Source organism: Terrapene carolina, unplaced genomic scaffold (genome assembly GCF_002925995.2).
Source record: "Terrapene carolina triunguis isolate 2854851 unplaced genomic scaffold, T_m_triunguis-2.0 Scaffold189, whole genome shotgun sequence".
Lineage (NCBI taxonomy): Eukaryota > Metazoa > Chordata > Testudines > Emydidae > Terrapene > Terrapene triunguis.
In genome coordinates, this window is record NW_020664540.1 from 11947306 (window position 1) to 11959581 (window position 12276).

Consider the following 12276-nt stretch of genomic DNA (forward strand, 5'->3'; position numbering starts at 1 on the left):
AAGTGGGGGGGCAGGCAGTGCAGAGCTTCCTGCAGCTGGGGGAGGGTCTGACCCGGCCCCAGTCACTCCTTGCAGGGAAAGAGCAGGTCCTATCCTCCCCCAGCCCAGCCGAGACTAGCAGCTGAGCCAACACAAGGTAGGAGCCACCGGCTGGGGTGTCCTCTGCCCTACTTTCCCCGCAATTATTTACCTCTCCGCTGGCTGATCCGGGCACCCGAAATAACGTGCCTGAGCTGCTGGGGAGGGATGCATGAACATTCTTGTGGCTTCCCTTTGCTTCCCCATCAGAAAGTCATTTTTCTGCGGGGAAGTGAAGAAATCTGTGGGGGGCGTGAATTCTGCATGCATACAATGGCACAGAATTCCCCCCAGGAGTAACTGAATATAGTTATATACCAGTATAATAAAGCCATGGCTGTGGAGACGGTGTCAGTTAGTGGAACACCTAAAAGGTGGCCAGAACAGCTATCTTCAGGGAAAGCCTCATAAGTTTTAAAAAACCTGATGGCTCAGAGGCACTGAACTCCTGAACATACTTGCTTTCCATCTGGTTGGTAGAAGTACTGACAGCATCTCTCAGGATACTATTTTCCTGCTTCAGGTGGCCTATCTCCGCCTCCATCTGCTCACGAAGTTGCTGGAACTAAAATAAATACCACACATATTTTAAAGCTCTGAGGAAGAGAAGTCAATAGCTGTGTAACAGACACTGTTACTGTATTGTAATAGAAACTTACAATAGTCTCAGATCAAAAAAATTAATTTGGAAGGCTCTTAGGTTTTGCAGTCCACACACAAATAAATATGTACCCCAATCAAAAACCTATTGATATTTTAAGCTCACAGAGTTGAATTAAGGACACATTTGCCTTTTAAACCAGTCTTCCCTCTTGTGTGCATGTGCCACAGTGTTCTTATGCAGCATGCAAATCTAGTAATGGTAGATCACTGAGCATTCCTGATTATGTAACTTAGTCCAATAAACACCACTAGACATTTATAAAGTAGATTCAGGGGAGGGGTTAATTTATTTCTGTGGAAGTTTGAAGTCAAGTTAAACTGAAAATGTGCACAGAAGTTTAAAGCCACAATGAGAAGATTGACTATGAATCATGATCGGGGGGGGGGGGGGGAAAAAAGCCCTTTAAAAAAATTTGAGCTGTGTTTTTATTCCTGAGATTATAACTGAAGCAAAATAAGATCCTCTCTTTTTCAGATATGCATGTGCTTTTATTGCACTCTGAATACAGTTTCTCTGAAGCACCTGTTGTCTCAGGAGTTTGAGACCCCCATCACAAGGCTGCGCCAGCAGCCAGAATGCTTGATTCAGCACTGAAGAAGGCAGACTCCATATGCCAAATGACAGAAGGGGCTGGCTAGCAACAGCTACCAGTTTGTTGAGGGCCTATAACACATGCAGCTTAAACATTTCTTTCCTCCTCTACTGGTGCCAAACTTTCAGTGACAGCTGAAACCAGTTCCAGGACCTAGTTTCATCAGATGACTAATTCATCAGTGAGGATTTTGTATACAAAAAGGCTGTCAGACAAACATTTGCTGTTGGGGTGAGACAGAAAAGAGACAGAAGCTACTGGAGTGCCAACATTTAGCTCACACTGACATGGGCTCCAAGTTGCTCTCAATACCACACAACCCTAGAAGTTCCAGGAAGAAAAGGCACCCAAAAACCAATAGGCAGCTCAGATAACCAGGCTGTCAGCCAAACAGCATTCCCTTCTCTACAGTGTCAAGTATCAGAGGGGTAGCCGTGTTAGTCTGAATCTGTAAAAAGCAACAGAGGGTCCTGTGGCACCTTTAAGACTAACAGAAGTATTGGGAGCATAAGCTTTCATGGGTAAGAACCTCACTTCTTCAGATGCATCTTCTGTTGCTTCTCTGCAGTCTAATTCCCATAGTACACCAGCAGGGGGAGTTGAACTAGAATGCCAAAAACCAGGGAGGGTTCCATTTACATTCTCCCCACAGGCTTGGTTCAGGACCCTATTGTGCAGTGGGCTGTACATAGATAGCAAAAGGCCTTACTCTGGAGAGCTTACTTTGCTTCAGTAACTCTGACAGGGTGCCCTCTGATGTATGCAGAAACACTGGAAATGTATCACTTGATTTAAAAATGTCCATGTTCCCCTCAATACTGCTACAGCGCAGAAAAAAAAAAAAAAAAAAGAGTGATGCTAAGATCTGAGTTTTTAGTCAATCAGTTGATATAAATACAGCCATACTTCTTCCTGCAAAGCTTTGACTGTAGATGGAACAAGTTTGCCTTTGAAGTTCTTCTTAGGTCACATTGTAACAATGTTAATGAAGAATAGCATAATGAGGGTTGAGATGACTCAGAGGACAATCTTATGGCAGAGTGGAGGATAAGTCCATCAATGGCTATTAGCCAAGATATTCAGAGATTCAACCTCATGCTCTGGGTGTCCCTAAATCTCTGACTACTACAAGCTGGGACTGGACAACAGGGTATGGATCTCTCCATAACTTGCTCGGTTCTGTTCATTCCCTCTTAAGCATCTGGCATTGGTCGCTGTTGGAAGACAGGATACTGGGCTAAATGGACCATTGGTCTGACCCATTGTGGCCATTCTTATGTTCTTAGGGTCCTTCATGATTTTCAGTAAGGCGTTTAGCAATGCGGAGTGCATTTTATAACCCCCCTCCATGAACATATTTGCTTTTAAGGATGCTTTGCATCCAGCATGTCATTCAGAAGATAAGTTGTTAATAGCGCCAGTCCATGTGTATGGCTATGAGGGCCATCTTTCTGAAGCTGGATGATTTAAATAGATTTTGCACCTCAAGAATCGCATTTTCAATTACATAACATAAGAAGATCACAAACCACTTTATGAAGAACTGGGGGTGTTATGTCCATTGTACAGACAACGGAAGCACAGGGTGAGTAAGTCAGAGAGTTCGTGGCAAAGCCTGGACTAGAACTGCAGTCACCAGATCCCAAACCTTTGCTCCAGCCAGGAGACATGCTGTTCACCCCTGGTCATTTGCAGATAAGGGAAATAACGAATGAAAGGTAGTACAGTATGTTACTTTATATGACAAGACCGGTCTCTTGAAAACAAAGGCCATTTATAGGAGCTTGCTGCCTTCACCTAGATAAAGAATTTATCCTAGACTCCTCACCTCAATCACTAGAGATTCTGGGTAGCACCTGCAGTTTATTCATATGGAAACAAAATCAATGGTTGCACCTTTTGCTAAAACACTCATTTCTCATATTAATCTATTTGTACTTCACTCAAGAAATCAAAATGGCTTTCACAGAGCTTTACCTTCATCTTCATCCCCTGGTTTTCCTGGTAGCTAACATGGATCTTGCTCTGAAAAGTACCGTGTTCCTTTTCTAGCACGTTGATGCGTTCTCTCATCTTTGTCGTAACCAAGTTGCTTCTCTCCTTCTCTGCAACCAGTTCCTTGGATAGGAAATCAGGAAAAAAAAAGTTAATTTCCCCTGTCCCCTCAATCTCCTAAAAAAACGTAAAGCGATAAATTACTAATTACATTCCATATACGTCAGATTAGAGCCATTATCAATATTCTTTACCCACAGAAGAATTCAAGTGTTCGGCCTGACCAGCAACATGTTTCTGATATTTTATATAGATTTAGCATCAACATATAAGCAGATTAGACAAACACCTGTCAGGGATGGTCTAGAGAATACTTAGTCCTGCCATGAGTGTAGGGGACTGGACTAATGACCTCTTGAGGTCACTTCCAGTCCTATGATTCTATAATTTCACAACTAAAGTAAAATTGGGTGTTGCGATGAAAAGAATGGTCTCTTGCTGCTTCAGAGAAACTGGAATAGTGTTTCTATCACATTAAGCCAAATTCGTCCCTCAATTGCCTCTGCTTCAGTGAAATCAATATTTTATAGGTATAACTAAGGGCAGAATTTAATTTGTCTAATGAACTAGGAGAACGCAATTATCGGATTGCGGCAAAAGTACAGTACATTTTAGATCCAATATGTTGTACAATACAGATGAACTATACGGCTGAAGTGAAAGTGGAGTTCGGTCTAATGTTCAGGTCCCTTCACTAGCCAGAGTCATTCAGTACATAACTGCTAGCATTAAATCACACAGTATAGGTTTAAATCTCAAATAATCAGTCAAGTGCAATCCAATTCTGCATCCTTAGTGCAGGATGATCAGTATGTTAAATACAAACTAAAAATATTACTATTAGAACCACATTACTGTGCAAACACTTTACAATGTCATAAAATATGAGCTAAAGCATTTGTCTTGTAGGGTCAGCAACAGTAGCATCTTCAGTATTCTGCAATTAAACCATCCTGCTTCTAAGGTTCTCGACAGACTAGTAGCAAACACTCAACAATCCAGACTGGCTGAATTCCCTGACCAAGAGAGGATAACCAAGATGATGAATTTATGATTTTCTAATAAGGAGGCAAGTTTTATTTGCTTTAATTGTTTATTAGATGGTGCAGAGATCCAAACATCAGACAGAATTTGCAGGACTGCTTCTTGGAAGCACACACATTTGTGAGCATGCTGAAGGAAATAATGTTGACTGCAGCATTCTGCCAAGCGTCTATTAGATTAGTTAGCAAAAACATGCACAATTTACTTAGGACTACTAACTTTTATAACTTAAATAAAAGCTATCTTCTCCTCTGAGATACAACTTTATTACCCTCATAATGCTGCTTTTCTCAGAGTAAAGTTTTCAAGAGAGTGACTTAGGATCTTACGTCCCACTGAAAGGCCTAAATCACTTTGGAAAAATGGGAATTAATCAGTCTGATGTAATGAAATGCAGCAAGGGCTTAATTTTCAAAAGCATCTATGGGGACACGAACAGGCCATTTCTTTCACCTAACTGCTAAGGAAATCAGAAAAAGGCAATGTATTGAAAACTGTATGCAGTGTTCAACTCTAGAAAAGCTTTTAAAGCTGAAATTTAGACTTAACTCAGAAACAAGTGCACACTTTGTCACTTAGCTGATTTACTATTTACCTCCCACTAATGAGGGGATCCTTTATAACCAGTGAGACAGATTTCTACCCATCTGGAAATAATAGACCTCTGTTTTCCACACCTTAAGAAACACTTTAAACTTAATATTGTATGTGCATCAGTTGTGGGCCAGCAACAGTCTGGATATTTATCCAAACTTCCCTCATCACCTTCCTTCCACCAGTGATTCAAAGTACGTATTCACAACTCCATTCTCTCTCATATCCCCCTACGCCCAATAATTTGCAACTGTGGCACCCCCTTAAAATTAGCTTACTCTGCTCTTGCTCTGCAGCGTGCCCCAGAGAACACAAACACTTCCTGCACTAGTAATTTATTCTCTCTTCTCTCAACTCTGTCACCTCTCTTACAAAACATCCTCCCAGGAGCACTTCTCCACCTCTAAAATTCCCTTATTTCTCCTCCCAGGATCTTGCTAATTTCTTCTGAGATGCACCAGTTATGGGATAAGTTACTGCCACTGTGACTAAACACCCTTTCCTCTTTTATCTCAGTGTCAGACTGAGGTATCTCACGTTGAACATATAGCCAGCGGTGTTCCCTCTAATTTTTCCCAAGCACATGCAGAATAAATTTTGTTATGTACACCACATATGTCACACATCACCTCCATAGTGGTGCACATAACAAAATTCATGTGGTGGGGGTGGGGCTGAGCGGTTTGGAGAGCGGGAGGGTGAGGGCTCCGGCTGGGGGTGCGGGCTTTGGAGTGGAGCCAGGGATGAGGGGCTCAGGGCTGGAGCAGAGAATTTGGGTGCTGGGAGGTGAGGGCTCCGGCTGGGGCTGCGGGCTCTGGGGTGGGGAGAGAGGACTCCCCCCATCTCTCTCTCCCCGCAGCAGCACCTAAGCTGTGGGGGGAAGGGAAGGGCACTTCTGCCCGCCATGGTAGCTCCAAGGTTGGGGCCGCAGGATAGGTGCCTCTCCCCCAGCCACGGCAAGTCCGGACCAGGGTTGGGTTGGGACTGCAGGAGAGGCGCCTCTCCCCAGGTTGCGGCAGGTTTCGTGCCAGGGCTGGGAAGGGGCACCTCTCCCCGCCACAGCAGGTCTGGGGTTGGGGGAGAGGCATCTCTTCCCGCAGCAGCCCTGAGCACCTGCGCGGCGCTTAATAGGCTGCAGCGCGGCCACACAGCTTAGAGAGAACTTAGGTAGCCAGTCTACCTCTCCCCTTGGCCACATTTCCCCCCTTTCTTGCCTTTCAAAACTATCCCAGTATTTCTCCCCCATTGTGCAAAACCTTCGAGGTCATCCCAGCCACTCCATATCTCCTTTCGCAAGCTTCGGGAGCTTGGAGACAGCCAACTCCTATTGCATTCCACTTCCCATCCCTCTTTTTATTCTCCTTCCATTTCAGCAGAGTGAAGGGGATGAAGTCAATTTTCTTCACCAGGTTACAGTCCTCAAGTTCAAGGGCTTCCTGCTCTACTCACATTATCCACCTACCATTATTGCTCTATGCTGCCGATTTCGCCGTCTTCCTTGTGCTTGCATTACTCTGCTCTTCCGGGTTTTCTTTCAACCACTCCTACTGCTCTTTCCGTGTCTCCACCAGTAGTTCTTCCCTTTCACTCTGCACGCCACCTTCCCCAATGTTCTGTCCTTGTTTTCCCCCCTCCCTTTCACACCTCACTGAGTCTCATAGGTTCAGCCTCCAGCTACACATGAATTACTCCCAAGTCTCTCTACACCACACCCTCCGTTCAGTCTTACACGTGCCCTTCCAGTAACTCATCCTAAATGCCCCCCACAGCCAACTTCCTCTTCTCCAAACCGTTTGCTAGCACTGTTAATACCACTCCCCACCCGTCCCCACTCATCTGCCCAGGCTCTCAACTTCAATATCTTGTTGGACTTTCCCCTATACATTTCTAAAAGTCAGTCCTTCCCACTAAAAGCCTTGTCCATACCCGTCATTTCAAGCCTTCCTGCTTCTACCTCTATACCCCTCCACTCCACCGCAAGTGCTACTGCAAAAACAGTCTTCTCCAGCCTACTATAACGTCTACCAATTGTTGTACAGGATTCTCTTCACTTTTGTTAGGTTTTGCCTTCTTCTGAAATCTTCAAATTAAGAAAGTCTGAAGACTGTTTTATATTTAGCTATATGAAACCAGTGTCCTATACAATTAAACTGTTAGAGATTGGATACAGTGAACATAAACCTGGCAGGCTAAAACAATCAAGAATCTAAGCTTTCTGTGCCTTCCCCATTTAAAAAAAAAAAACCTCTCAATTCCACTGATCATTGTGCATAGGAACGTGGGAGCTTGTGGATATCAGAAAATGGACCAACTGAAAATCGTGGCATATATATCTTTAATATTAGAAACCATAATACTTGACACCCAGCCTACTTATACTGATGAAGAGGATGCTTATGTTTAACACATTATGCTCACAACTTTTTAAAAATAATCACATCCTCCATTAACTGAAATATTGGAGTTAGATCTTGAAAGCTTCCTGGAAACTAGAGCAATACAAATGCACTAATAATGGCATTTGGTGGAGGGGAAACAAAACAAACAAACAAACAAACAAACGACTTAGCCTTGATAAATTCCTAAGGCCTGGTCTACACTAGGCTTTTATGTCGACTTTAGCGCCGTTATATCGAATTAACCCTGCACCCGTCCACACCAGGAAGCCATTTAGTTCGACATAAAGCTCTCTTTAAATCGATTTCTGTAATCCTCCCCAACGAGAGGATTAGCGCTAAATTCGACATGGCCATATCGAATTAGGCTAGGTGTGGATGGAAATCGACGGTAATAGCTCCGGGAGCTATCCCACAGTGCACCACTCTGTTGACGCTCTGGACAGCAGTCCGAGCTCGGATGCTCTGACCAGCCACACCCCCGGGAAAATTTGAATTCATTTTCATTTTCCTGTCTGGGCAGTTTGAATCTCAGTTCCTCTTTGGACATCGAGGGGAGCTCAGCAGCAGTGGCAACTATGCAGAGCTCTCCAGCAGAGATGGCCGTGCAATCCAATAGAAAGAGGGCCCCAGCATGGACTGATCGGGAAGTCTTGGATCTCATCGCAGTGTGGGGCGACGAGTCCGTGCTTTCAGAGCTGCGCTCCAAAAGAAGGAATGCTAAGATCTACGAGAAGATCTCCAAAGCCATGGCAGAGAGAGGCTACAGCCGGGATGCAACGCAGTGCCGCGTGAAAATCAAGGAGCTGAGACAAGGCTACCAAAAAACAAAAGAGGCTAACGGACGCTCCGGATCCCAGCCCCACACATCCCGTTTCTACGAGGCACTGCATTCCATCCTGGGAGCGGCCGCCACCACTACCCCACCCCTGACCGTGGACTCCGAGGATGGGATCATGTCCGCGGCCGGTTCCTCGTCGGACATGACAGCGGACGGGGAAGATGAAGAAGGAGATGAGGAGGACGAGGCAGTCGACAGCGCTGGCACCGCTGATTTCCCCGACAGCCAGGAGCTCTTCATCACCCTTACCGAGATCCCGTACCAACCGTCCCCATCCCTTACCCCGGACACAGAATCAGGGGAAGGATCAAGCAGTAAGTGCTGTAAACATGTAAACATTTATTTAAAACAGAACGGTAATATTTATACTATTAACAATGTACATTTATAAAAGTTCTGTAAACTAGTAAAAAAATAATCAGGTACAAAACAGGAATATTTACAAAGGTAACAAATGGGTTTTCATGATTTCTCTGTCTTGGGCTCTTCTCAATTTAGTCCCAAGTGTTTTAAAAAATTTTCACAATGTCCGTTACTCCATGATTCCCAGGCCCAAGACGCTCCACTCCATAGTCCCAGTGCACCTACGCGAAAATCCGGTCAATGTGGCCGGGGATCGACGAGAAATCCTCGTAGGAGAACTCCTCGTAGGTCTCGTGGAGGTAGAGCTCAAGCCTGTTGATCAGGTTCCGGGGTAGGGCGATCTTAGTGGGCCCTCCGTGGTAGCAGACATGCCCCCTCCACGCCACAATCAAGTACTCCGGGATCATGGCCCGACATAGCATGGCGGCATACGGCCCCGGTTTCTGCATGCTTTCCCGCAGCATGCGTTCTCTCTGGGTGTCCGGGATCCTCAGGAGGGTGATGTCGCTCATGACGCCCTGCTTTGAATTAGGGAGGGGAATGTTAGTATTGGGACTGCTTTACAGCCACGCGGTGGAGGGAGAGGGGCAGCATACAGGGATCTTTCCCTGGGACAGCCGCGAGGGGGTGGGACAGGGGCAGAGTTGATGCTGTCCTGATTGCTGGCAGCAGAGACTGGCATTGCTTTCAATGTGAAAGGAGGCCAGTGCTACTGCTGGAGTTTTAAGCAGCCACAAGTCTGCGGCTTACCATTATTGCCCGCTCCAGAAGTTCAGGTCTCCAGCCACAGTTCTCTGAACAGTCCAAGACCTCCGCAAGTCCACAGGCACTGAAGGCGACGGCCGAAAATTCGACCTTGTCCTGAGTGCGCATGTGAGAGGTGCAGTGCATGGTCTTGTTCACAGAGAAAGACTAGGTTCTTTGTATACAATTTCATTTATCTGTCTCAGGAATTCACTCCCTTTTCACAATTCACACAGACACATCTGCGACTGTCTCCCAACCCAGCCTGTCAGCACACTCCCAGAGGCTAGCGCAGATTAGGCGGAGGAAGAAGAAGACGCGTGAAGACATGTTCTCAGAACTAATGGGATGCTCCCGAGCCCAGGCAGCCCAGCAGACACAGTGGAGGGAGAACTTGTCACAAATGCACCGAGCAGTCATGGAACGGGAGGAGAGGTGGCGTCAGGAGGACCAACAGGCTACTGAAAAGCTGCTTGGACTAATGAGGGAGCAAACGGACACGCTCCGGCGCCTTGTGGATGTTCTGCAAGACCGGAGGCAGGAGGACAGAGCCCCGCTGCAGTCTATCTGTAACCGCCCTCACCCGCCACCAAGTCCCACACCACCCTCACCCAAACTCCAAAGAAGGAGGGGCGGCAAGGGCCGTTAAAACTTTCAGTCAACCCCTGCAGACTGCTCTAGCACTAGAAGGCTGACATTCCCCAAAATTTCATAAGTCCTTTCCCACCCACCTCACAGAAGCCCCCGGCCAAGTTTCACACCCCACGTTTCATGTCTGGTTCGCAATAAAATGTTTGTTTCTGTCCATTACTGTTTCAGTCAGGTTCTTTTGAGGGAGAGTCTGTCTGGAGGGGGGGAAGGGGCTTGGTAATTGGGCAGGACAGTGACCTTTAGCAGGGTACAGAGGCGGTGTCAGGTCCAGCATCAGGACACATACACAGTGCGGTCACTGGTTACCCTGGTCAGTCTGGGAGGTGTTTTTCATGTTCTCCATTGAAATAACCAGTCCACCAGTGCGGAGCCTGTCATTCCGGGAGTTTAGAAGCATCATTTGCATCAGAACACTGAACCCGCCCCCCGCCACAGTCTGCGTCCCCGGTTTAAAATATTCCCGCGAAAACAGCAATACAGACAACGCTGTTCATTAACAAAATCGAAATGATTTTATTTTTTGGGAAGGGGAAGGGGGTGAAGGGGGTATGTAACTGGAGAGGATAGTCAAAATGAACTGGGTAAAGAAACGGGGGCAGGTTCAGCTTCTCTGTCCACAAACTGAAAAGTCACTGGTTGCCCTGCTCACTCAGGAACCTAGCTTTCAAAGCCTCCCGGATGCACAGGGCGTCCCGCTGGGATCTTCTAATGGCCCGGCTGTCTGGCTGGACGTAATCAGCAGCCAGGCTATTTGCCTCTAGCTCCCACCCCGCCATAAAGGTCTCCCCCTTGCTCTCACATAGATTGTGGAGCACACAGCAAGCTGCAATAACGATGGGGATATTGGTTTCACTGAGATCACAGCGAGTGAGTAAGCTTCTCCATCTCCCTTTGAGACGGCCAAAAGCACACTCCACCACCATTCTGCACTTGCTCAGCCGGTAGTTGAACAGTTCTTTTTCTGTGTCCAGGGCGCCAGTATAGGGCTTCATGAGCCAGAGCATTAGCGGGTAGGCTGGGTCCCCGAGGATGACTGTAGGCATCTCCACATCCCCAAGAGTTATTTTGTGGTCTGGGAAGTAAATACCTTCCTGCAGCCGTCTAAACAGACCAGAGTTCCTGAACACACGAGCGTCATGAACCTTGCCCGGCCATCCGACGTAGATGTTTGTAAACCGTCCCCGATGGTCCACCAGTGCTTGCAGCACCATTGAAAAGTAGCCCTTTCTATTGATGTACTGGCTGGCCTGGTGGTCCGGTCCCAGGATAGGGATGTGAGTCCCATCGATAGCCCCTCCGCAGTTTGGAAATCCCATCGCGGCAAAGCCATCTATGATGACCTGCGCGTTTCCCAGGGTCACTACCTTTGGGAGCAGTACCTTCACGATTGCCTTGGCTACTTGCATGACAACAACCCCCACGGTAGATTTGCCCACACCAAAGTGGTTCGCGACTGACCGGTAGCTGTCCGGCGTTGCAAGCTTCCAGAGGGCTATGGCCACTCGCTTCTGGACAGTGAGGGCTGCTCGCATGCGGGTGTCCTTGCGCTTCAGGGCAGGGGACAGCAACTCACAAAGTTCGAGGAAAGTCCCCTTCCGCATGCGAAAGTTTCGCAGCCACTGGGATTCATCCCAGACCTGAAGCACTATACGGTCCCACCAGTCCGTGCTTGTTTCCCGGGCCCAGAATCGCCGTTCAACAAAATCCACATGCCCCATTGCCAACGTCATGTCCTGGGCGCTGGGGCTCGTGGTTTCTGACAGCTCTGTGCCACTCTCCGACTTCAGGCTCTCACGGCGGTGCCGTAGCCTCCTCGCCCGATTTCTCTGCATCTGCCTCAGGGAAAGGTGTATGATAAGCTGCGAGGTGTTGAGAACGGCCACAAGTGCAGCGATGGTCGCAGCGTGATCCATGATCGCAGTGCTGTGGCGTCCGCGCTGTCACTGACCAGAAAAGTGCGCGAACTGATTTCCCGCCGGCGCTTTCATGGAGGGAGGGAGGGCGTTAGTGACGGACGGATGACGACAAATTTTTTTTACCCAGAAGGCATTGGCGGCTCGACCCAGAATTCCGATGGGCAGCGGGGACTGCGGGAACTGTGGGATAGCTGCCCACAGTGCACCGCTTCCATATCGACGCTCGCCCCGTTAGTGTGGACTCACAAAGTCGAATTACTGTCCTTAGTGTGTCCTTAGTGTGGACACACACGTTCGACTTTGCAATATCGATTCCACATATTCGATTTAAGTAAAAT

General features: G+C 47.3%; 1 protein-coding gene across 7 annotated transcripts in view; it reads right to left on the reverse strand.

Annotated features, from left to right (window-relative positions):
* Window positions 1-12276, reverse strand: part of KTN1 (kinectin 1) — a 79713-nt gene that overhangs the window by 55885 nt on the left and 11552 nt on the right. For all 7 annotated transcript variants that reach the window (XM_026654174.2, XM_026654173.2, XM_026654171.2 and 4 more), the window contains exons 6-7: window positions 3312-3452; window positions 537-643 (exon numbers count right to left, since the gene is read on the reverse strand). In XM_026654174.2, coding sequence (XP_026509959.1) covers window positions 537-643; window positions 3312-3452 — 248 coding nt within the window. The remainder of the gene's footprint in view (window positions 1-536; window positions 644-3311; window positions 3453-12276) is intronic.